The 24859-nt window shown below is 65.3% G+C and overlaps 2 protein-coding genes across 15 annotated transcripts in view; both read left to right on the top strand.

Moving 5' to 3' along the window:
• The window catches only part of INF2 (inverted formin 2), a 28339-nt gene extending 25204 nt beyond the window's left edge, over positions 1-3135 (top strand). For all 5 annotated transcript variants that reach the window (XM_033850545.2, XM_033850547.2, XM_033850543.2 and 2 more), the window contains one exon: positions 2134-3135. Coding sequence is in view for 1 of the 5 variants with exons in the window: in XM_033850544.2 (XP_033706435.1) it covers positions 2134-2162 (29 nt within the window). In the remaining 4 variants the exon portion in view is untranslated. The remainder of the gene's footprint in view (positions 1-2133) is intronic.
• A 2989-nt stretch (positions 3136-6124) lies between these two features.
• On the top strand, positions 6125-24300 carry ADSS1 (adenylosuccinate synthase 1). Of its 10 annotated transcripts, XM_073799989.1 has the most exons (15): positions 6270-6408; positions 7648-7786; positions 13228-13330; positions 16305-16367; positions 17143-17193; positions 17351-17486; positions 18624-18731; positions 18828-18909; positions 19424-19550; positions 19978-20132; positions 20846-20970; positions 21730-21927; positions 22450-22547; positions 23700-23820; positions 23922-24300. In XM_073799989.1, the coding sequence occupies exons 3-15, from the start codon at positions 13318-13320 to the stop codon at positions 24025-24027; spliced, it is 1383 nt and encodes a 460-aa protein (XP_073656090.1). In that variant the 5' UTR covers positions 6270-6408; positions 7648-7786; positions 13228-13317; the 3' UTR covers positions 24028-24300. The 10 variants fall into 10 exon arrangements, with proteins under 10 accessions (XP_073656091.1, XP_073656085.1, XP_073656087.1 ...); XM_073799984.1 differs by lacking the exon at positions 7648-7786 and having other exon boundaries at positions 6126-6408; XM_073799986.1 differs by lacking the exon at positions 7648-7786 and having other exon boundaries at positions 6127-6408; positions 17420-17486.
• Positions 24301-24859: the final 559 nt, after the last annotated feature.

Raw genomic sequence — 24859 nt, 5'->3', positions numbered from 1 at the left:
CGAGGCTCACAGCTGCAACCGGAGTGACGGGCCTGGGTCCCCATGGCATCCCGGCCTGTGCTGTGGGCCGTGATCTGGTGCAGGGCACCGGAGCCCCGCCTGGGTGGGAGCCCTGTGTGTGGGGGGGCGCCCTCTGTTCCTCACACACCTGCTGCCCGATGTGCCCGGGGCTTGGCCAGGGCATCGAGGTGAGGTCGGGCTGGTGCCGGAGCCCAGGGCAGGGGTGTGGTCCAGTGCAGCTGTGACCTAGTTCAGCCTTGCTGCGGGGCTCAGCCTTCACCCTGCGCTGCGGGGGGTTGCCCCCCGGGGGGTGCTGAGCTGGGCTGTCTGCTTTCACGAGGGCACCCGCCTGTCCCTCGGGGCCAGGATTTGTCCTTGCAGCCCCAGCTGCTGGCCCTAGGTGTGGGGGACATTGGAGTGTGCAGTCCATGCGTTCGGGGACAGCAACCATGTGTGGCCACTGTCTGGTGAAAGACCGCTGTGCCCGGTGCAGGGTCTGCGCTCCCCCAGTCCCCCCCCGCCCCCGGCCAGGCCTGGGGCTCCCAGTCTGCAGGCTCGTGGGCCCTGTCATCCCAGTGTTAGGACGGGAGGAAGAACCCCTATCCTCCTTGTCTCCCCAACTTCTTATTTGGAGAAAAACTTCAACTCGACAGGAAATTTGTGAGGAGGTCCCAATGAACAGCACCTACCCTTTACCCTGAAATTACAAAAATGTGGAAAACATAGGAGAATTGCTGACGTCTGCTGCATTGCTCCCCCACCCCCCACAGCTTTACGGACCGATGTGAGGGTTGCTTATAGCCATCAGGATACTTTGTGCCGGGGTTTGTCCCCGGGGCCCCCAGGTCAGGGCCATTCTCCCGCGCACCCAGACACCGAGCTGTTTTTACCTGCAGCCCCGGCCGGGGTGACCCCTGGTCCCAGTCTACCTGTCATAGTCGTTGCTTTGCTTTTCTGGAAACAAAGTCCTGCCCAGGACCACACGTCCAGCCCCTTTTGTCTTGCATAACACCGCAGACACGAAGTCACTTTGGAGGTGTCCTGTTTGTCCCCCACCTGGGTCCAGGTTGCATTTAAGGCAGGAATCCTACACCCGTGACGTGAGTCCTCCCCAGAGCATCGCGGGAGGGGCTCAGGGGCCTGTCTGTCCCGGCGTCGGTGGCATTGACGCCGACCCAGACGTGTTACGGTGGTGGTTGTGGCAGAGCCCCGCTGCACAAGGAGTGTTTTCCCTCTGATTAGTAAGCAGCAGGTGGGTGATGCCCGGAGTGACGGCCCCCAGTTTGCACCAGCATTTCTGTTCTGTCGTGCCATCTTTCAATCGTGCAAGTGTCGAGCGTGGGTGGTGTGTTCCGTCCTCTGCTGCAGTGCTCGCGTGGCCACGGCAAGAGTGGGAGGAGTGGCGTCAGGGCGCCTCCGCCCGCTCCTCTGGTCCTTTCCTGGGTGCAGCCCCGCCCCCGCTCCCTCTGCCCGCCCCGGCCCGGCCCAGGCCCACCTGACTGTCCCTCCTGGGCCTGCAGCCACAGTGTGGGGGACTCTGATCCTCTACTCCTGCCCCATCTCTTTTGAGCTCTGGTCCCCGAGCTCCACGCTGCCGCCTGGCTCCGGGGTGCCGTGGGCGCAGGGCATCTGGGGGCAACAGCCAGGCGAGGGCCCCGGGACTAGAGAGCATGGAGGGCACTGGGTGGGCGCAGGGCCGGCCTGGGGCAGGAGCCACAGGTGTAGGGCCCGGTGCCCTGAGGACGGAGCTGCAGAAAGACACGGCAGGAGGCATCCACATGAGGGGCCGGTGGGGAAGTGACTGGGGCCTCCAGGGAGAGCTGGTGACAGTGGGGACCCGTGAGTACAGACGGAGTGAGACCTGGGGAGACCCCGCCCGCCTGGTGATGAAATGTGCTTTGTGAAACCCGGTCTGGACAGGTGGACGGGGGCAGCAGTCACCTGCTTCCTGTGTGAGCCTCGCTGCTCCAGAGAAAGGGCCTGCCGTCCGAGTGGACCTGGGGACACGTGGTGCAGCCCACTGGGCAGGGGGCAGCAGGGGGCAGCAGGAGCCTGGGGACCCGGTGCGGGCCCCCTGCCACCGCCCACAGCAAGGCTGCTCCTGACCGAGTTCTTTCCTCTCCCTCCCCGCAGGCCTCAGGCCCCGGCCCAGAACCAAGTGAGAGGACCCACAGCAGGACCGCTGGACGTGCTGCCGAGCGGGGCTCCTCCGGGGCCAGGCTGGGACCGGCCCCCGGGAAACCGAAACCCTGTGCCTTACCCAGCCAGTGCTGCGGTCTCCCGGAGCCCTGGCAGGGGCTTGCGGCTGGGACCCCAACGGGCACTGGGGCCCGGCCTGCCTGGCGCCTTCCTGGCCTGCCTGAATGCCCCCAGCCCCTCGCGGTTTGCTTTCTAAACGCCGATGCCCAGCCCCGACCCCACACCGCATGCACCACGGCGCCCGCCCGCAGCCTGCAGGGGGCAGGGTCCGGTGGCTGCGGGTCCAGCACCACTGAGCTTGTCACCCGGCACCCAGCTGCTTCTGGGGACAGGCCCTCACAGACCCCCTCCCCCTGCAGCTGCGGTTAGCCGGGGCGGGTGGGGGCGCTGGAGCCCCGGCACCACAGCTCAGCCCCTCAGCCCACTCAGTTGGTCTGAAGCAGTCGTGTTTCACTGGAATGGGATTGTTTATGCGTTTCCACAGTTCTGTGGTGGCCCAGTCGGGGATAGGTAGGTGGGTGAGAGGACCCCAGGGCCTTTGGGTAGAGGCAGGCTGTCTGACAGTGCATGGGAGGGCCAGCGTCTCTCTACTCAGAAGGGGGGGGGACCCCATGGAGGTGACACGCATCCTAGCATGTCCAGCCCTGAGGCAGGGAGGGGTCTGCCCTTGTGGCCACAGCCAGGACCTGGTCCCCTCATGGACAGCACAACCCGCCCTGCGAGCTGCTGCTTCCACCTCCAGACCCGGCTGGGCTGAGGGGAGGCCGGGATCCAGGCCTAGGGGACCGGACGGATCTAGCCAGAGGGGCTCCCGTCTCTGACCCCGTGGCGCCCCTGCCCACACTGCGCTCGCCACCCCCCATCCTCCCCATCCCCCGCTGTGTGCTGCTGAGACTGGAGGAACTTTGGCCAATAAAGAGCAAAGCTTGCCCAGCACGTGCCCGTGTTGTATTCAGAAGCCGTGGGTGGGTGTGGTTTGATCACAGTGGCTGTGACGATGCGGGTGGGTGGATGGATGGATGGATGATGGATGGACAGACGGGTAGATGGAGGAAGGGAAGGACAGACGGGGGGGCGAGAGGGTGGGTAAATGGGTGGGGGGTGTGGCTACATTAGCGCATAGGTGGCTGTGTGCAGGGGTGGACAGGTGGACGGATCAGGGGAGGGCGGGACAGCGGGAGGGGTGGGCCTGAGGGGCCCTGCCTGCTCCCACAGAGCCCCTAGAATCGGGGCAAGGTCCAGGACAGTGGTGAGATGAGCACAGCTCTACGGGGCCGTAATTTACAGACATAAACCTCACCTGTTGTAAGTGTATGTAATTCCAGCAGATTTACAAGATACTGCAGTCATCACCGTGACCCGCTTTTAGTATATTTCCATCATGCCCCCAAAGTCCCCGCATCCCCGATGTGGCAGCCGCTCCCCGTTCCCCCTCCCCCAACCCCAGCAACCGCTAAAGTGCCTCCTGTCGCTACGGATTGGCTTCCCGTGGACATTTCATGGAAGCGGGATCAGACAAGTGGCCTTCTGTGACGGTTTAGCATGTTTTTGAGATTTAGCCGGGCTGTAGTGTGTCAGGACTCCCTTCTTTCGTGTGGCTGAAGAATGTTCTGTTCTGTGGCCAGACCACACGTTGTTCATCCGCTCACCTGTGGACGCTCCGGTGGTCTCCACGTGAGGCAGCGCTGCCGTGAGCACGTGTGTGCTGCCTGTGTGCTTTCGTTTCTCAGGGTTCGATTCCTGAAACGAGAATGGCTGGGTCATACGGCAAGTTTATGTTCAGCTTCTTAAGAATTTGCCAAGCTGTTCTCCAAAGCGGCCGCGCCCATTCCCGCTCCTGCCGGTGCACTGCTTCGAGTTCCAGGGGCACCTGTGTCCTGGGGCACCACGTATGACGTGAGGTGGGAACCCTGGGCAGCCGAGCCTGTGCGCTTCTGCAGGGGGCTGTTCTAATTTGGGCTGGGCCATGTGACTGGCAGGGCCCCAGCTGCTGGGCCTGGACAGGGCTGTTTATAGAAAAGCCCGACTCCCCCCAGGCCTACTGGCTATTTATAGACCCGGGCTTGGGGGAGTTGGTGCCCCGGCCAGCGTCTGGCCCTGCAGAGCCCATCCGAACCCCCACGGTGCCCCCTGGGCCCCTCTGAGCCTCCATCTCACACCCGCTGGCCCAGAGCCCCAGTCTCCGGCAGGAAGGGCTCGGAGCCAGCAGTCCCCGCCTGGGGCCTTCAGCGCCACCCAGTGGTGGACAGAAGCATCGCCACCGCCCCCCTCTGATGTGACCTCTCCAGGGCTCCTGGGGGCCATCCCAAAGCTCAACTCCTGCATCCGGAGACAACAAAGAAATCTCCCAGAACGCTTTTGGTCCCTCCCGCTACAATCCCACCCCCTCCTAGTTGACACAGCCAGCCTCCCACGCCCTCACTCCCTGAAACACTCCGCCCCCCGCCACAGCCCGCCCTGGCCAGCCCACGGTTCGCCCCATCCTCAGCCTCCTCAGCCCGCGGTGGCTTCAGAGCCTGGCACCCGGCCCTCCTGACCCTGCTGCAGCCGATTCCCGGGGCTGGTGGCCCACGGAAGGGCGGGGGGGGGTGCTGCCCACCCGCGCTCCATCACTGTCATCCAAGGAGGCCTCACACCCTGCTTGTAAGCCCTGGTGTCCCCACGTGAGAGAAGAGGGACTGGGGCACGGAGGGGCCAAGAGCCCTGCCTAGGGTCGGCGCCAGGGCTCTGGCCAGGAGCCCAGGGGGCTGGAGGGTGCAGGGGTGGGGGGAGGGGGGCGGAAGAGCAGGTGCAGCGGTGCTGGGGCGTGAAGCACTGACTCTCCAGGAGTCCGTGACAAGCCCAGGGTCCACTCCCTTGCTCCTGGGGAATATCTGGTCCCCTGCCTCTGGCTTGGAAGCCCAGGGAGCTCAGTGGCTCTCTGAGCCCTGGGCAGAGGCCAGTGGACAGGCTCCAGGCCCCTCTGCACTGAGAGTCCCCCCAGGAAAGGAACCAGGGGCACTGGCTCCCAGCTCTGGGGCAGGGGCCTAATAGGACACTCCTACCCCCAGGGGCCCATCCCTCGCCCCTTCTCCGATCCGTAGGGCCAGTCGTGTACAAGCCCAAGTCCACTTAGGGTGTGTATGTGGCAGGGTAGAGCGGGCGTTCACTCCGCTGGGAACACAGGAGCCCAGCAGCCCATGGTGCACCCTCTCTGGGCACCCAGTCCCTGCACAGGCTGGGGCAGGGAGGAGGTCTGGTGGGGCCTCTTAGACACCCCGGCCCAGTGCGGCTGGAGTGCATCACTGGCCGCTCCAGTGCCCAACCAGGTGACCTGACGGCACCGTCCCTTCTCCCTGGACTCAGGGCCCTGAGACCCGAGGGCAGCCGGGCTCCTGGATTTAGCCCGCCTGTGATACCAGGGTGCCCAGTGCCAGACGCCGGGGCCCCTGCCCATATGGGAGGGCGAGGGGAGGGGGGACGTTGGTGGGGGAGACACTCTGTCCTCTCTCTGCGCCCACCAGAGGGCGCCCGCGCCAGTCTGGAGAACCCGGGTTCACCGCGGGGCAGGTGCGCACCCCGTACACCCCGAGTGGGGCGCAAAGACGCAGCTCCCCTTTGGCAAACCGCACTCCCGCCCTGGAGGGGACCCCCGCGGTTTCTGGAACGCCGAGGTCCTGGACCTAGCGTGGCCGGCGGGCTGGGTCGCGGCGTCCAGGCCTCGCCTCGGGGAAGGCGAGCGCGATAGCCCCCAAGAGCATTCCCGGGGCTCCCCCGGCCTGGCCGCGTGGAGGGACCCCGTAGTGCGCCGTCGGGCCTTGCGCCCCCGCCAAACCTGGCCCGGCCCGCGGCCCCACCCGGTTCCGGGTGGTTGCGGGGGCGGGACCCGGCGGCCTGGAGGTCACGGCGGCGCGTCACGGCGCCCGAGAGCCCGCCCCCGGCCCCGCCCCCCGCCCCCGGCCGGTTCCTTTTAATGGCGCGGCGCCCTGGTGCGGCGGGCTCTCGGGCGGCCCAGCGCAGCGGAACAGTTGAGCCAGCATGTCGGGGACCCGAGCCTCCAACGACCGGCCCCCCGCCGCAGGCGGCGTCAAGCGGGGGCGGCTGCAGCACGAGGCGGCGACCACCGGCTCCCGGGTGACCGTGGTGCTGGGCGCGCAGTGGGGGGACGAGGGCAAAGGCAAGGTGGTGGACCTGCTGGCCACGGACGCCGACATCATCAGCCGCTTCCAGGTGCGGGCCGGGCGCCGGGTCCCTCCCCCACCCGCCCAGCGAGCCCCCCTCCCCTCCCCTCGGACCCAGACGGACCCTGTCCTCCCTGCCCTCCAGCCCTCCTGGGACACGCCTCTTGGACGCCTCCCCTCCCGCGACACCCTTCCCAGCCGCCACCCCCGCCCCCTCACACGCACACACCACCCGCTCACAGCCCCCTGCCACTCGTGGGAGCACACGCTTCCCTCCCCCACTGCCTCCCCCAGGGACCCCGCCTTCCCCACCAGCCCCACCCCCCAGGGCAGTGGGCCAGGGGCAGAGCTATAAATACAAGTCGCTGAGTTGGGGACACCGGATCCTCAGGGGGTGGGGTGTGCCGTGGGTGTGACACTGGGCCCTGCAGTGTGGGGGGCAGGGACCCCAGCTTCCCAGTGGTTTGAGGGCCACGGAGACACCCTCCCTTCCTGGTTCTGTCTGGGTCTGGGACAGGGCTGGCTGACCACAAGGGGTCAGTGCACGCCGAGGAGGCTGAGTGCCCAGAGCCCAGGGTGGGAGCCAGCAAGGCTCCTCTGAGAGGGGTGGCCCTGGAGGGTCAGCCAAGCAGAGGCAGAGGCCAGGGCAGGACAGCGGGCCAGGTCCTGACGGCAGGCAGAGCAGGGACAAGGAAGAGAGGGGGGAGCCTCGGACTTACGGCCGGGGCGACCCCGTGGCTGGCAGTGCCAGCCAGGAGGCCAGACACAAGCTCCGTCCCCTGAGGGCCCAGGGCGGGGCCTCTGCCGGCTGCGGGCTGCTCTCTGCACCCCGTCTGTCCTGACTGCCACTGGGCAGTCCCTTGGGGCCCCGTGCCATGCTTGCTGCCATGGGCTGACCTACAGCTCGGGGTGCAGAGGGGTCAGCTTTGGGGTGCGTGCATTGGCGCTGCCAGGGTTTGCAGCCACGGGCGGGAACGCCGCCAAAAGTGAGGAAGGGGCGCCCTCTGAGCTCCTCCTCCCTGGCTCTGTGGCCTCATTCCTGAGCTCCCGCCAGGCGGCCTGGGGCTCCGGCGCCCCAGGGGAGACCAACGTGCCGGGCCTGGGGAAGACGCTGCCATCCGGACCACTCCTGCCTGACGCAGACAGTGGGTTCCTGGAAGGTGCTTCCTGGGGTGGCGAGAAGTCTCCCACCCTCTCTCTGCCCTAAGCCACGGCGAGCAAGTCCGCTCCTCTCCCCTGGACCCTGCAGCCGGGCGCGTGGTCCATGTCCACTCTCCTCCCTCCCCAGCTCAGGGCATCCCCTCCTGGGGCCTGTCTGCTCCAGCAATGATGCCCAGGGCTCTCCGTGTGACCTGCCAGCTCTGGTCAGCCTCGCCCACCCGCCTGTGGCCGTCTCCCCTCCTCGAAGTGACCTTGGGGCTTTGCAGGTACCCGTGAGAGCCCTCATCTTGAAGCCACCGGGATGTCCTGGCTGTGGAGATGGTTCTGGAATGAGGCCCTCCCTGCTCTACCACCTGGGTCAGCAGGCCAGGCCCTGCCCTCTTCCATCGCTGGACAGGACCAGCCAAGGGCAGAGCAGGCTGGACCCCCCAACCGCCTGGGGGGCCCCCTAGTCACCCTCTCCCCCACCCATATTCTCCAACTGACATCAACTGACATCAACTGACATCATTTCCACCTGCAGGTCTCTGCTCTGCAACATGTGGGAATAATTCCCAGCTGTCCTGGGAGCCCGCTGGGGTTTCTCCTCTCCAGCCTCCAAACAAGCTGGTGAGGCGGGGCCTCAGAGGAGTTGAGCAGTTGGAATAAGTAGCGCTTATGGGCCCTCACGTGTGCCACACCCGCATGGCAACAGCGCTGGGCGTCGGGCTGGCACGGGGAGGGTCCAGCCCCTGCCCCGGGAAGGCTGCTTTTACTTAGAGCGTGTATGCGTGAAGCCCAGGGTCTTCGCCGTCACACTGCACCTTGACCCCAGGAGCTGGTCCGAGCTCGGGAGCGAGGGGCCAGGGAAGCTGTCGGTGGGGTCGCGTGCAGGGGGTGGGCTGGGCTGGGCTGGGGCCCGTCTGGGTGGCTGCCTAGAAGGGCTAAAGCCAGCCGGCCCCAGTGGCCGGAAGGGTCCCCTGGCCTGTCACCTGGGCCTGGGGCCATCCTGAGTGGCAGCTGCTACCCCCGTGGCTGCCCTGGTCCCCGGCTCTGGTCTTGCCTCTGCTCACCCTCTGCCACCAGCAGGCCTGTCTTCCGTCTTGGCTCTGGTACAAGTGGGAAGCCCTTTGGTGGCCTTTGTCCACCTGGCTCACCTGGACTCACTTTCCTCCTGCCCAGAGGCGGCCTGGGGCCAGAGCCACCCATGCCCCCAGCGGCCATCCTCGTTTCTTCCCATCTCAGTGGTTTGGGGCCTGTGGTCAGCAAGCACCCCAAGACCCCCAAGACCTTCCTTATGGTCCAGAGACTCAGGCCTTAGGCTCCTCCTGCTGTTTTCTTTGACTCTAGGCCCCCTTTCCTGGCAGCCTCCCCTCTCCCCGAATGGAGGGTGCGCAGCCCTGCCCTTCACCAGCAGCAACCCTTCTGCAGCCTGCGCCCCCGGTCTGCCCCAGGGCTGGCTCCCTTCTCTCCTCATTCGCAGCCCAGCCCCCTGGGCTCAGGGCTGGCCGCGCAGCCTCCCGCTTTCCTCTCTCTGGTTCAGCTCCTGCCACAGCGCTGCGGCAGAGACCCCAGCGCCCATCCGTCAGCGGCCTCCCCGCGCTGGCGCCTCATACCCCCTCTGCTCTTTGCACGGACGGCCGAGGGCTCCGCTCACTCCCTGGGAGTCCCCGCCCTTCCCCTGGGCTCCGGCTTTCCATGTCTGCTGAGCGTCCTTCCTGCTGTTTGCCATCCCCCTCCGCCCGCCTCCGTGGTCCAGATAGGAGCCTAAGAGCTCACACACCTGGCCTGGCCGTCAGGCCTCGGTGCCAGCCCTCCTTCCATTCCCAGAGTTGCCTTCGTCAGGCTTTGGGCCCCCGCCCAGGACCCCGAGGCCTTCGCACGCACTGGGCAGGGTTTCAGATGCCCCTCCTTCCAAGGGCAGTAAGACAGCTCGGCTTGGCACAAGGGCGCGGGCGGGTTTCCCCGGGGGAGCGCCGCCGTCAGTCCCCAGGGAGCTGTGGCGATGGGCACGGTAGTCTCACTCGTTGGGGGCCGCGTCCTGCGGCTTGTTGGTGCTCTGGGTCCCCTCTTCCTGGGAGGGCAACTGGGAAATGCCTCACCTGGAGCCCCAGGCTAGTCCAGGAGCCTCCGAGGGGGAGGGAGAGTGGGGAAAATACCTGGTGTTGTTCCAGAAGCAGCCCCCTTCCACATGTACACCCTCCGATGACACCGGCCCCCCAGCAGTGCTCCAGGGGGAGGGCCTCCGCAGGGTCGCCCAGTCCCCCGCGCCCTCCTCCCTCCAGGCCTCACCCCAGTGCCTCATGGGACAGAGTAGCTCAGTTTGGGATGAGTGAATGAGTGGGTGAACGAATGAACGGCAGGAGCCCGCCAGCAGAGCAGACACACAGGGAGCTGAGGGCGGCCTGGGTGCGTGCACTCCATGGTTTCACCCCGACCCTGCTGGGGGTGGGGGCAGTTCACAAGGGGCTCCAGCTGGAGGGAGAGCCGGCCCCTCGCTGATAACACCCGCAGCTCCTGCCGCTGCCCAGAGGCCTCCTCCCCCGCCCGTGGCCACACCCTGCGGCATGGGAGCAGCTTCAGGGCCTCGGAGACAGTCGCCCCGCACTCAACCTCTGCCCCCAGAGAGGGTGGGCTGGAAGGACACCTGCAGAGGCAGGTGGGGTCGGGGCTGGTCAGATACCCCAGTGGGTTGGCCTTGGCCCCGTTCCTGTGTCCCTGAGCGAGAGCCCCCCTTTCTTAGAGTTCCTGTGTCCCTGAGCGAGAGCCCCCCTTTCTTAGATCCCTGCGGCCAGGGAAGCAACCGGCAGGAGCGCCCACCGGGGAGTTTGAGTAACCGGCCAGGCCACAGGGGTGGCTTCAGCTCCCTGGGCGCTCAGAGCTGCGCCTGACCCAAAGCTGCGTCACGAGGGGAGAACCTGGAGGCTGGCAGAACCTGGAGGCTGGGAGAACCTGGAGGCTGGCAGAGCCCTGAGCGTCCCCCGGGACACGGAAGAGGGGTGAGGCCAGCTCCAGCTCACGCTTGCGGGGCCCCGGGCACGGAGCTTCCAGAACCTGCCCACCCAGGAACGAAGGCCCTGCAGAGGCCGCCGGACTGGGCCTGCGGGGCTGGGGCCTTAGGAGGGCAGGTGGGGTGTCCCTGCCCCGACCTCACCCCTGACTGTGCGGCCAGGAGAGGGCAGACGGGGGCCTCTCTGGGCGGTCACCTGGACCTCTGCAGAGCTGCTGGGAGGTGCGCCCTGCGGGGCAGCAGACCCCGGGCTCAGCGTCCAGGGCTGGCTCACGGCCCTGCGAGTGGACTGTGACCTGACGCCTGGGCCCCGCGGCCGGCAGGGCCACCTGCCTCCCACAGGCCCACAGTGGCCTGCGCCTGTTCCTAGGCGCTGGTGTTTACCCCAAACAAATGTGGTGTGTGCTCAGGCCAGCTGGCGTTGGCACTGGGCACTCGAGAGCAGGGGAGGGAGGCGGGCCGTCTGGACCCCCACCAAGGCAGGCAGGATGCGGCTGGGGGGGGATGTCTGGCATACGGGGAGAGCATCTGCAAGCTGCCATCTGGTCTAGCTTGGGCTCTGCTGCAAACTCCTTTCTTGGGACCTCAGTTTACCCATCTGTCAAAGGAGGCCACGCACCGTGGGCTGACCCACCTACGGTGGGAAACCTGACCCTGGGTGTGAACTCCGCGGAGACCCTCACGTGAGGGAACTCACTGCACGTGTACTGAGGCAAGGGCAGAGCAAGGACAGAGGTCTCGGGGGGGCACAGTTGACCCCCAAGCCCGGGGCCCAGCAGTCACGGTGACTCAGATGGTCAAGGCTGAGCCCACTGCCCTACTCCCCCGCCCCCCACCTCGTCAGCATCAGCTCCCTTCCCTGTCTCCCTCCGCGGCGGCCCCCCCAGTTCACCCCCCAGCACAGTCTGCATCCGAGCCCCCCATGGCCTGACACCGCCTGCCCGCCCTTGCTCACAGGGCACCCCCTCCTTGGCCCCCAGCCCCCCGTCGTGCCCTTTGTCCTTCTGCTTTCCGCGTCATTTGTTCAGAGCCTGCGCTCAGTTCCCGCAGCCAACCACTTGGCTCGGGGCACCTGGGGAGGCGGCAGTCTGGCCTCCAGCCGTTGTCGGCCTTCGGGGGGCGGCTGAGCCGTGGGACCCAGCGCCGTCGTGCAGCGGGGCCTCAGGGATGCACGGCAGCATCGCAGCGACCCCAGGAGTCAATTAGAGGCAAACCCACCCCAGTCCCCCAACCCCCGTGTCAGGCCAGACAGGCCTCCCCGCGTGCGTTTGACAAGTGGAACGCTAGGGTGTCTAGGGACCCCCGTGGAAGGGGCTGCTAGCCAGGCCGGGCCGTGGTGGGGCCGTCTGGCACAGATCGCGGCCGAGCCCCAGGGCGAAAGGGGTATTGTGGGTGACGTTGGGCTCTGGCCCCGCTTCTTAAATTACCCGGGGGTGCGGTGAGGTCCAGGGGGAAGAGGCCCTGGCCGGGTCTCCTGGCGCCTGCGCCCCCAGCCTGGGCCATCTCGGTGGGGGTGGGGGGGGGGGCCAGGAGATGTGTAAGTTTCATCCATCCCCAGCCTGAGGAGTAGGTGCTCCTGGCGGGAGGGGGCCGCCCTCATTCAGCCCTGCCTGCACCGGGCAAGGAGAGGCCTCGTATCGGGGGAGCCCCACCCTGCCGGGCCCTGCGGAGGCGGGGCTGAAGCCCTCACAGCCAGCAGCCACGGCCGCCTCCACAAGGCTGGGGGACAGCGGGGCGTGGAGGACGGAGGCCCAGCCGTGGAGAGCCTCCGCAGACAGGCGTGTGCTTCTGCAGGAGATTCAGCTGGGAAGGTGGAGCCGGGCTGGGCTCCGAGGCTCTGGGGACAGAGAGGGCCCCACAGAGCAGGCCCACGGCCTCTGGCACCAGCCAGAATGTGCCCCTCCCTGGGCCCTGCTCACTGGCTCTGGGGACCCACGTGCTGGGGCCCACGCTGTCCGCTAGTGGCCGGAACTGGGACTGGAGGCCGGTGCCCCTCAAGGGCAGGGCCTTCCCCTGGCTCCCCCGACTCAGCCCCGACAGCCGCAGAGTGGTTTTTCCCTCTTTATTCTTAGATGGGAGACACAGGCCCCAGGGAGAGTCCCTGCTGAGAGGGTGAGGGGCCCTGGCCCTGCTGGCCCATGCCAGCACCCAGTCCCCTCACCCGGCCCCAGAAGGGCTGTGCTGCCTGGCCTGCCCTCTGCTTCCCCAGAGCTCGGGCTGTGTGGCAGCAAGGGCCATGGGGGCCTGGGTTTGCTTCCCGGGATGGTTGGGCCCCTCATTCCTGCATCAGAGGACGAACCCCCGGAGGGACTCATGGGCAGGGCAGGCAGGGCTCTGAGTGTGTCCGCAGCTTCGGGGCTGCACTAGCCAGCCTCCCTGGAGCAGTGGCACGTGACGGTCCTGGGTGTGGGCCAGCCCCTCTCTTGGACCCGGTCCCCTGGCCAGGCCCCTTCACTCCATCCCAGGAGCAGGGCCCTAAGCCAGCACCCCAGACGTGCATCAGAGCCGACCACTGGACCAAACTCCCCAAGTCCAAGCATGGACGGCACCTCACACTCGTTGGGGGACAGGACACCACCCCGGGCAGCCCAGAGGGGACTCCTGAGCGCCTGCATTTAGAGCTGCCTGCAGCGAGGCCGGTTGCCGGGCAGGCCTGCCCAGGGTGGGTCCAGGCCCCTGGGCTCCTGGGTGCTGAGCCAGTTTGTTTTCTGTTCCCAGGGGGGCAACAATGCGGGCCACACCGTGGTGGTGGACGGCAAGGAGTACGACTTCCATCTGCTGCCCAGCGGCATCATCAACACCAAGGCCATGTCCTTCATCGGTGAGTGCCCGCCCCGCCCCGCCCCACCCCAGCCTGGGATCCTGAGTGTGTGAGCAGGAGAGACCTGGGACGTCATCCAGCCCAAGGGCCCGGTGTGAGGCCTGGATGCAGCCGGAGAGCTGGGCTGGACCCCCGTCCCCCCTGCCCTGCCCAGCGTGAGGACCAGGTGCTCCTGGCCAGGAGGGAATAACCTCAGCGGGGCCTCGGCCCTGGGCCGGGAGGTTCAAGGTCCAAGGTCCCCGCCTCAAGCGGGAGCCCTCGCAGAGGCCTCTGACCCGGGATCTGTCCTCAGAGCCCCTCCCAGAGCCCAGGACCCCACCCAGCCTGGTCCAGAGGGAGGGAGAGTGCGGGAGGCTCCTCTGAGCGCCCAGACTCCCGCAGTGTGTGTGTACAGGCCCGTGTGCCTGTCTGTGAGCGAGCGCACGTGCGAGCGTGCATGTGTATGCGTCTGCGTGCGAAGGTGCGTGAGCGTGAGCGTGTGCGTGCGTGCGTGCAGGTACCGTGTGTGCGTGCTCCTGTGCGTGTCCTCAAGTGAGCGTGCGAGCGGGCTCGGGCCTGGCTCCCCGCCGCGTTGCTGGAGACGGGTCTGTGCAGGGAAGCTGTCCCTGGCCTGCTCGGGCCCCTCTGTGGCGCCTCCCCTCGGCCCCTTCCCGTTGCCTTCTGCTGCCCACCCCCCACGGGACACGCTCTGGCAGCTCCTGGTACTTTTCCTTCTGGCTCTTTCCACGCCTGGGCAGGCCCACACTCGTGACTTATCTGCCCCGCCCCCTCGCTGGCTGGGAAGCTGGGGAGCCGGGGTGGCGCGGCAGGTTGGTAGGGGGTCTGCCCTGCACGTGGGCCCAGGGACACGGCGGCAGAGGGGCCGCAGGGCAGTGGGAAGTCAGGCTGAGCAGGAGGAAAGGGTCTCCCGGAGCCTCCGCCGTGGGTGAGGACAGGGAGCGAGGACGCCAGCTCACCCGGGACCCCACGCCCAGGGGCTGGGGCTTTGCTGCAGGAAGCTGCTCAGCGCCAGCCTCGGTTGCTGGGCCCCAGGCCCCTCCGGGAGGGAAACGAGGCCAAGGAGGCACCGCTCGACCAGGGGCGCTCTGCCCGGTCTCCAAGGAGCTGGGGGTGGGGGGGGCCAGCAGTCACCGGGGAGCATGGGCAAGGGCTCAGCTTGGCGGTCAGCACGGCCAGACGGCGACGGCAGCGGGAAGCCCCTTAGCAAGGGCAGAACGAGCTGGCACTCACACGGCTGCCCCTCCAGCCCGGGTCACGGCCGTTTCAGGACTCGTGGCATTTAGGTGACCTTTTGTGCTCGGTCTGAGTCACTCCCGTCTGGACCCATGTCCCGTCTCCCTCGGCCAATCCGGGTGCTCAGGGGACGGGCTCCTCCCAGGAAGGCAGCGGGGGCCCTGCCCAGCTGGTTTTGGTCTTAGAGGAAGGGGCCAGCGTTGGCTTTAGCCTGGGCCCACGGTGACCTCGTGACCTTGGTGAGCGCCTTCCTTCCCTGGCCTCAGCCTCCGCCCTCTGTAGACCCTACTTCAGTTTTACGTGGATGGGGAAGCGTGGCTCCCCCGAGGCCCTGCTTGGGTCCGAGGAACGGCTGGAGGCTGCATTTCTCCGCACCTCCTGCTTTCCCATTTCTATGCCACTTAAATAAAACGTAACAGCTTTATTGAGGTATAACGTACGTACCATGAAGTTCACCCCTGTGAGGGCACGACCGTACCTCCATCGCGATTCAGTTCTAGAACATTTTCCTCCCCCTGAGGGGTTTCTCCTCCCCCCTCCCCCTCACCCCCGACAACCACTGATCTGCTGTCTCCGTAAGTGCTTCATGATGGTTTTTGTTTTGTTTTGACCGTTTTCTTTGTTGTGATAAAAGGTACATAATATAAACTGACCATCTTAGCCATTTTTAATTGTGCAGTTCGGCAGCGTTAAGTACGTTCACGTTGTGCAGCCTTCACCACCATCTGTCTGCAGAACTGTGTCATCTCCCTAAACAGAAGCTCTGTCCCCATTCAATACTCACTCCCCCTTTCCCTCTCCCGCCCCTGCCCCCGTCTCCATGAGTCTGACTTCTCTATGGACCTCATGCACGTGGATCACACAGAATGTGTCCTTGAGCGTCTGGCTTATTTCACTTTATATAGTGTCCTCGAAGTTCATCCATGTTACCACCTGTGTCAGAATTACCTTCCTTTCTAAGGCTGGATAATATCCTATCATGTGGATGAACCCCATCCGCCTGTTGATGGACGCCTGGGTTGCTTCCCCATCTTAGCTATTTTGAACGATGCTGCAATGAACGTGGGAGCGCGAATTTCATGCTGTTTTTGTTTTTATTTATTTATTTTAAAAATAGGCCATTTTATTTTATTTTTAAAATTAATTTATTTTTGGCTGTGTTGGGTCTTCATTGCTGTGCGCAGGCTTCCTCTAGTTGCGGCGAGCGGGGGCTACTCTTCGTTGCGGTGCGCGGGCTTCTCATTTCGGTGGCTTCTCTTGTTGTGGAGCGAGGGCTCTAGGCACGCAGGCTTCAGTAGTTGTGGCACATGGGCTCAGTAGTTGTGACTTGCGGGCTCTAGAGCGCAGGCTCAGTAGTTGTGGCGCACGGGCTTAGTTGCTCCACGGCATGTGGGATCTTCCCGGACCAGGGATTGAACCCGTGTCCCCTGCATTGGCAGGCGGATTCTTAACCACTAGGTCACCAGGGAAGTCCCTGTTTTTGTTTTTAGATTTTTTTTTTTATGTGGACCACTTTTAAAGTCTTTATTGAATTTGTTAACAGTATGGCTTCTGTTTTATGTCTTGGTTTTTTGGTTATGAAGCATGTGGGATCTTAGCTCCCTGACCAGGGATTGAACCCGCACCCCCTGCATTGGAAGGTGAAGTCTTAACCGCTGGACCGCCAGGGAAGTCCCTGTGCTGTTTTAAACGTAAGGCCCCCGCGTCCGTGATGCGATTCAGTCTTGTGTCTGTGTTGCAGGCAACGGAGTGGTTGTCCACTTACCAGGCTTGTTCGAAGAAGCAGAAAAGAATGAGAAGAAAGGTAGGCCCGTGTCCCCGCAGACCCGCCCCGCCCAGGACACGTGCATGTTCCCAGCGGCCAAGTTGCCGGGTGGCTCGCCATGTGGTTTCTCCTGAGGGCGGCGGCAGGTGGGCAGGTGGGGCGGCTTCCACGGCTGGCCCCCTGCCTGGGCCTGCTGGCTCTGTCTGTGCAGGAAGCTGGGAGCGGGCAGTCCAGCGGCCCCAAACTCTGGCTCCAGGCCACAGCCTCAGTGTCGCAGGGGAGCTTTCGTGACACTGGGGACAGGTGGCACTGGGAGATAAAGACCAGGCTGTCCAGGAAGGAGCCCTGGAACCTGGAATATGTCCCTGATGTCTGGCTGAGACTGGGGACCATTGGACCGACCACGCAAGCAGGGAAGAATGTGGTCTCTGGGGGCTGTTCAGGGGCAGGAGGCTGGCAGGCAGTGACCGAGGCCACCAGCCAGGCATCTGGGCAAGTGGGACCCCAGTGACTGTTTAGAGGCAAGATGATGACACAGCAGCCCTGAGATGCCGTGGAGGAGGCATAGCCTCGGCCTCAGGGCTCAGCGCAGGCATGAAGAGAGCGAGTGGGGCCCTGGCCCTGGGACGCGGGCACCAGGAGGTGCCGGGACGGAGACCCCACGGGGAGACAGGCTCACCGTGGGCACGTGGGTGGACGTCCCTGGGGGGAGGGCCCAGGACCCCCCCCCCCCAGAGAGGCCACCATGGGGAGGGCCCGCCGCTGACTGGAGGTGACTCTGTGGCCCGTGGCCAACCACGTGCCGTGTCTGCAGGCCTGAAGGACTGGGAGAAGAGGCTCATCCTCTCTGACCGGGCCCACCTCGGTGAGTCTCAGGCCCTCCCTGCCCGCCTGTGAATGACGCCCCCTCCCCACCATGGCCTGGGGCTCCCCCAGGCCTTCTCCAAGGGCTTCCGGGGGTGCCAGGTCGGGATCACTGCCCCCACTGGCAGATGGGGAGATTGAGGCCCGGGGGACCCCAGTGCATCCCCGGAGGCCCTGTAACCGTCTGTCTCTCCCGCTCGTGGTGCCCCCGCCGGCCCGGCCGGCAGTGTTCGATTTTCACCAGGCGGTGGATGGGCTCCAGGAGGTGCAGAGGCAGGCCCAGGAGGGCAAGAAGTGAGTAGCACGTGTGCTCAGCTCGTGGCCCTCGAGTCCATGGATGGAGAGCTGGGGGCGTGTGGGGTGGGGAGCGTGCGTCCACCCGAAGCCCCCGAGGACGGTGCCCGTCGGTTCACCCCAGGCCTCGCTGGCCCCGAAGCCCAAGTGAGCCGCCTCTCCCCGGGGCCGCGCCGTCCTCCCCGGCCTCCACCCCGCGGAGTGCCCGTGCTGTCTGTCGCCTGCTGCGCCCCCCACCCCTGCTGGGGTCGCAAGCCAGCCTTGACCATAGCTCTGTCACGGCACCCCGTCCTGCCCACCAGCTCTCGGTGGCCGTTCACTGGTTCTCCAGAGATACTTGTTAGAAGGGGCCGGGGACGGTTCTCAAAGCCGGGACAGGCATGCAGCAGACCAGAGTACCGCCTCTCACACACACGTGCACACGCGCCTGCACTGCCCACATTCACACTGTGCACACGCTCGTCCACAAGCGCACACGTACACACACACACCGGTGCACGCATGTCTGCACACAAATGTGCTCGCACCACATGCACTCACACGGCACACGCGTGTGCGCACGTGCATGCGCTGCACACATCTCACACGCTGCGCGTGCTCACACACAGGGGCACGCCCGCTCCCACGGAGCATATGCACGCACAAACATGCACGCACACGCACACGGCTTGGCCACGTGCAGGTGGCAGTGCTGAGCCTGGCTGGGCTGTGGCGGGCAGAGCGTAGAGGATGGGCACAGCTGGGTCCCAGTCCCGGAGCAGCAGCCGCCGTGCCAGGCAAGAGGGAAGCCAGGGCAGAAGGCAGACAGGCCGGGGAGGGCACCACTGGGCACTGGGCCTCAGGGGGGGTAGGGGAGGGTCAGGGCTGGGACTCAGACCCGCGTGCCACCACCGCAGCCCCGGGTCCCCGGAAGCTGGCCCCGTGAGATGTCCCGTGGTTCTCATGGCCGTCCCAGACCCCCGGGTGCTGCTGCCGGGAGGGACCCTCAGATGCCACCCAGCTCGACCTTGATTTCTGGGGCTGGAAACTGAGGCCTGAGGGGCTGGCCGGGGAACCTGTGTTCCCAGGCTCCTCCCCCAGGCCCCGGGCAGGCTGGCCTGGGCGACCCGAGTTCACAGCCTGTGGCCTGTCTTTTAGCATCGGCACCACCAGGAAGGGGATTGGACCGGCCTACTCATCCAAAGCGGCCCGCACGGGCCTCCGTATCTGTGACCTCCTGTCAGACTTCGACGAATTCTCCACCCGGTACCTGACCTGTCCGTGACCCCAGGGGAGCCTGGCCAGGGAGGTGGGCGCAGGGCTCCAGGGGGCCGGGGGTCTCAGTTGTTGTCGCTTCTGCAGGTTCAAGAACCTGGCCCATCAGCACCAGTCCATGTTCCCCACTTTGGAAATAGACGTTGAAGGTCAACTCAAAAGGCTCAAGGTACAGCCGGGCACCTCGGCATCAGGGCCGAGCCCGCCGAGGGTCCGCGTCCCACCGACCGTCCGTGCACATCCGTGCAGTGCACCTGTCGCGTTATCACAGGTCGCCTGGGCTTGGGGGCTGCGGGCCTCCCGTGGGCGCCTCCTGGCCAGCCGTGCTCATGGTGCCGTTCTCAGCAGGCCAGGGGCTCACCTGCTGGCCTGGGCCCTCGCCTCCTCTCTGAGGAAACTGCCCCAGATGTGCTGGGGGACGGAGGCCGACCCTGTATGTCTGGGGCAGGGGCAGGCGGGAGACAGGAGGATGTCAGCGCAGAGCCCTTCTGGAAGTTTCCAGGGCTGGGACCCCAGCTCCTCCACCCTCTTCTGGGGCTGTAAATGTGACAGGGCGGGACGAGCGGGGACACCTGCAGACCGAGCCCCTCGCTGGGCAGGAATTTGCTGGAAAAGAGAGGCTGTGGGGAGGAGGCCAGAGCTGGGTGGACACCCTAGTTCCTGCATCTTCCCCCTTCCCCCAGGGCTTCGCTGAGCGGATCCGACCCATGGTCCGAGATGGCGTTTACTTCATGTACGAGGCGCTCCACGGCGCCCCCAAGAAAATCCTCGTGGAAGGCGCCAACGCAGCCCTCCTCGACATTGACTTCGGTACATCCACGGCCACTTCCCCACAAACCCCGCCTTTCAGAGACAGGCGTGGTGCGGCCTGCCTCCATGGCCGCGCTGCCGGCCGTGCCCAGGAAACGTAACGCCCTCGTTTCCCTAACTTCAGCCGAGAGAGGAGAAGGGAGAAGCTGGGCTGGAGGGGAGGGAGGGAGGGCGAGAGAGACCGGCGGGGCCCAACTGCCCCACGTGGGCCTCTGTCCACCCTGTCCCTGACCCAGGGACACACCAGCACCGAGGCCGCAAGGCGCAGGCCGGGGAGGCACGCACCGTCCAACCCCTCCCCCCAGCTCACACCCACCGTGCCCCATGCCGGCCACTCCCCCGGGATGGTCCCCCTGGAGACCCTGCCAAGGGGGACCCCTGGGCCCAGGTGATCTGCGGGGTGGGGGCCTGACCGGCTGTCTCACAGGGACCTACCCCTTTGTGACGTCATCCAACTGCACGGTGGGCGGCGTATGCACCGGCCTGGGCATCCCCCCGCAGAACATAGGCGAGGTCTACGGCGTGGTGAAGGCCTACACCACACGCGTGGGCATCGGCGCCTTCCCCACCGAGCAGATCAACGTGAGTGCCCAGCCCTGCGGGACGGCGTGGGCACCTGGTGGAGGGGCCTGGGGAGGCTATGAGGTGCAGGACGCTGCCGCGCCGTGGCCGTACACAGCGGAGCCCCTCGGCTCGGGAAGGGCACCGGGAGCTGTGTCTCTGCTCCGTTCTCAGGGACACAGGCCACCTTCGTCCTTGAGGGCCTGAGTCCGCCTGGGTTTGGTCTCAGGCAAGCTAGAGCAGGGCCAGAAGCAACCCCCCACCCCGCCCGGCAAGCTGCTCTCCAGCCTCGTGGGTGTTTCTGGAAGCTCAGGACACCGCCGGCCTTCCTCTCACCTGGCCTTGTGCCCTCATGGCCGGCGAGCACCCGAGACTCTTGTCCTGGGCAGGTGTCTGAGAGCCAGAGTGGGAAGGGGCTTGAATGAGGCGCAGGGACAGGGATGGGACTCCTGAGAAATAAACACACGCCTGCCCGATGCTCAGCTGCAGGGCCGGGTCCATCCACCCGCACCTGCCCACGAGGCCCAGGAAGTAGGTGCTGGTCAGTGCGGCCCTACCTGTGGGGCCTCAGCTGGGGCAGGTGTGCCGGGGACCAGGGAAGCAGGCGTGAGGGGGGTTATCGTCAGGGGCTGCAGGGGGGTCGGAGGGGAGGGCAGGGGAGGCACTGTGAGCGCCAGGCAGCCGGGCGCATGCTCCCTTTCCCGTGGCACCGGGCCCTCTCTGTCCCCACGCAGGAGATCGGTGACCTGCTGCAGAGCCGCGGCCACGAGTGGGGCGTGACCACGGGCAGGAAGAGGCGCTGTGGCTGGCTGGACCTGATGACCCTCAGATACGCCCACATGGTCAACGGATTCACCGCGTAAGTGGTACTCGCGGCACATCTGCTACTGAGCCCACCGGGTGCCCGTCCAGCCCGGGGTCCGCCCACCCCGGGGTCCGACCCTGAGTCCCCAGACATGATGGGAGCAGGGGAGCTGGGCCTCGGGGCTCAGGGCCACCGTCTCCCCACGTAGGGTGATGTCACCCGAGGGAGACCCTTCTCCACGGCATGGCCACAGTGGGGTGACGTGGAGGCCCACGCGGGGCACCTTGGAGCTGGCCCTGCGTCCAGCCCTGCATCTCCTCCTGAGCACAGACAGGGCTGGGGCTCCCCCACGAGCTGTGCCAGCGGCAAACGCCATCACTTCACTTCCCCCAAACCCCCAGGGTGACACTGGGCTCCTAAGAAGGGGGCAGAACAAACCCCCGGCAGGAGAGGCGACGCTTGAAGCTTGCGAGACCCCGCAGAGAGGCGGCCGTGAGGACGCAGCCTGCGCTGGTCCTGGAGAGCGGCCAGCTGGGTTTACAGCCCCTCGGGGGCCTCCGCAGGTCCCCCCGGCTCTGGGGCCCCGGTCTGTGAGGCTGTGGACAGGAAGATGACCCCGAGGGGGCCAGGAGCAGGAGCCCCCCTCCTCCGAAGCAGTACCCCCAGGGGGCAGGGCGGGCCCCCGACAGTGCCCCCGAGACCAGCCAGGCAGCCGGGCTGCTCTTGGTGATGGTTGTGGTTCCGGCGGCTCAGACCTTGCCCGGGGAAATGAGGGGCTTCATGCGAACGGAGGACTTCCTGCTTCCTCCCCAGAAAGACGGGCCAGGGTGCGAGGTGCACGCTTGTCTCAGCGCACGGCCCACGAGTTAACCACAGCCGCGCTCGGTGTGTGTGGGCCGTCCGTCCGCGGGAGGCACAGGGACGAAGTGGCCGAGGACACGGGGTCGGAGGCCCCCGGCCCGCAGTCCTTGTGTGCAAAACGGGGAGATGCAGCCTCCCGGGGCCCCGAGGGTAAGAGCCCAGCCCGGGTCAGGGCAGTGGCGCTGCGCACAGTGGCCCACGTGGGCTCGGGAAGCCCAGGGACACCCACCCAGAGGCCCTTGAGGCCTGGCCGTGCAGAGATGAGGAAAGGAAAGGGAGAAACTTGCATGAAGCCTGGGCTCCCTGGCCCTGGGCGGACGGTGCGGGAGACCCTCAGGGGTGGACGACGTCATGGGCACCGGTGGTCTCGGCCCGGGCTCGGGGTCTCCCGGGTCAGAGGGGCATGGACGGGCACAAGGCTCACATGCCCAGACCCTCAACGCGGCCGTGAGAAGGGCAGAAAGGACAAGGCCACCAGATCGGGGTCCCCACGGGGTGCTTAGGGCCAGGTGGGCCAGGTGGCTGGAGCTGGGTTCCAGCCTGGCCATGGGCGGCCTTTTCCATCCTCCTCTCGATTCCTGGCAAGTAGAGGAGAAGCGAGGGGTGGAGCCCGACAGGAGAAATGACGGCGTAGCTGAGCGCCACTCGGCTTCTCGCTGTGGTTCTGGACAGGCTGGCCTTAACGAAGCTGGACATCCTGGACGTCCTGGACGAGATTAAAGTCGGCATTGCGTACAAGCTCAGCGGGAAGCGGATCCCCTACTTCCCAGGTACGAGCACGGCGGCTTGCCTGTCCTTGGCCTGTCTCGCGGGACCTGGGAACAGACGTGACCCGTGGTTTCTGGGGCGAGGGGACAGGGTGTACGTGTTGAACACGCGGGGTCAGTGCGTGTCTGGGAGACTCATCCCGATTCTGTCTGTGGCAGGTTCTCACCCCGATGGGAGGCCTGGCCGGGCCTTGGGGCAGTTGCCAGGCATCCATGGTCTGGGAAGGGCTCAGAGGGACCGGCCTGACCCCGGGACCCTGGGGGACCCTCAGGAGCCTGGGGTCAAGGCCCACCTCCCGGGAGCTGGGGACTCACCTGAAATAGCCGATGTCAGGTCTGGACGCTCAAAGCTCTGGGCAAATAGGAAGACGACTTTGACCTAAGAAAACATACATTTTTGGTTAGACTCCTTAAGGTTCTAACTGGAGTTTCTGTGACCAAGGAAGCATCCTTTCTTTTAAAAAGCATAAAGGCAGTGCTGTTTTCCTGGGGTCACAGTTACTTGTGCATCGGCACCGGGGACACGTGACCCCACCCTCACCAGTGGCCATGGGCGAGCTGACCCCCGCTGCCCCACCCCCAGCACGTGTGTACACCCGCCAGCACCGGCGGCTGTGGGAGCCCCGTGCGTCCTCTCGGCCAGTGTGCCCCAGCCCTACTGACCCTGAGCTTCGAGAGGGCTCAGGGGAGCATTCGAACTTGGAGTGCATCCAGGGCCCTTGCAGTGGACGGCCCCTTGCAGCATCTTCTGACGATAAGGGGTGGTTGGTGTCTGCTGTAGCCCTGGAGGCCCCGCCAAGTGGGGTCCCTGTGCTGAGGAGGGGGATATAGATCCTTTAGGACCTCTTGACACTTCAGGACCCTAGATCCCCTTAGAATTTCCAAGCGGGGGCCTCAGAGTTCCTCTGATGATCGCTGTGGACGTTGCAGCAGAGCGCGTAGTGAATCCGTGTCCAGGGTGGCATGTCCCCTGGGCTGGAAGGGGTACAGCCAGTGTCCGAGAACCACCCCAACCCCCTGAGTAAACCAAGCAGGGCGGCTTGCCTTTCCCGCCTCTGAGCCCCGGGGCAAGCGGACCCCAGGCTGGGGGTCCCGGCCCCGTGGCCGAGCTACTGTCCACAGCACGTGGTTCACCCCCGCCCTGTGTGTCCCCAGCCAACCAGGAGATTCTGCAGAAGGTGGAGGTGGAGTATGAGACGCTGCCTGGGTGGAAGGCGGACACTACGGGCGCCAGGAAGTGGGAGGATCTGCCCCCACAGGCCCAGAACTATATCCGGTTTGTGGAGAACCACGTTGGAGTGGCAGGTGGGTGCCCTGAGCCCTGGCTGCCCCCTCTCCCCGCCGTGCCCTGGGCTGAACCTCCCCTTTCCCTTTCAGTGAAATGGGTTGGCGTTGGCAAATCCAGAGATTCGATGATCCAGCTGTTTTAGACAAAGACAGAGCTGATCCCGGCAGGCCACGTCCACGCCAGCAGCCACAGTAGTGTTCTTTCCCCAGCCAGCAAAACCAACGCCGTAAACAAAGAGATTTGAAAACTATTTTCTGTACTTTTATATTTCTCTTTAAGCCTTCAGCTCCACCCACTGATTTCTACAACTTGAAACATCTGAAAACCAGTGTTGGGTACATTTTAAAATCTGCTATTTCAATGAGCCGAAGCGCTCAAAACAGAGACCTTTTATGGCACGTGAATTGTCACATGGTTGTATGCCCGGTTGGAGCCGTTTAGTAATAAACAAATCCGACTGCCGCTGAACGGTAGCGAGCAGTGCCTGTTTTGTTCTGCCTCTGTCGTCGTCATTTTGACTTTTAAACGCTGGAAGGAGCCACTTTGCCACATCAGCAGTCTGGGTGACACACATTTTCTTTTGTTTTTTAATAGATTTATTTATTTATTTATTTATTTATTTATTTATTTTTGGCTGCGTTGGGTCTTCGTTGCTGTGCGCAGGCTTCCTCTAGTTGTGGCGAGTGGGGGCTACTCTTCGTTGCGGTGCGTGGGCCCGTCATCGCGGTGGCTTCTCTTGTTGCGGAGCACAGGCGCACGGGCTCAGTAGCTGTGGCGCACGGGCCCAGCCGCTCCGCGGCATGTGGGATCTTCCCAGACCAGGGGTCGAACCCGTGTCCCCTGCATTGGCAGGCGGATTCTTAACCACTGCGCCACCAGGGAAGCCCTGACACACATTTTCGTGTCATGAAGCCAAGCCGTGAGTTTGCTCAGACCACAAAATGCAACCAGCCCAGGGAAGAGAGACCACGGGCATTAAACAGGTTTTCCAGAACCAAACACTCCAACAGATTCACCCTAGCGCCCC

This window comes from Tursiops truncatus, chromosome 2, assembly GCF_011762595.2.
Source record: "Tursiops truncatus isolate mTurTru1 chromosome 2, mTurTru1.mat.Y, whole genome shotgun sequence".
Lineage (NCBI taxonomy): Eukaryota > Metazoa > Chordata > Mammalia > Artiodactyla > Delphinidae > Tursiops > Tursiops truncatus.
This window is presented reverse-complemented; position numbering and strand designations above follow the sequence as displayed.

Coding starts and splice junctions, on each gene's coding strand:
- ADSS1 (XM_073799984.1), top strand. CDS start 6,217: ATGTCGGGGACCCGAGCCTCCAACGACCGGCCCCCCGCCGCAGGCGGC. Junction 16,368..17,142: donor AGAAAAGAATGAGAAGAAAG/GTAGGCCCGTGT, acceptor CCGTGTCTGCAG/GCCTGAAGGACTGGGAGAAG. Junction 20,971..21,729: donor ATGGTCAACGGATTCACCGC/GTAAGTGGTACT, acceptor CTTCCTCCCCAG/AAAGACGGGCCAGGGTGCGA.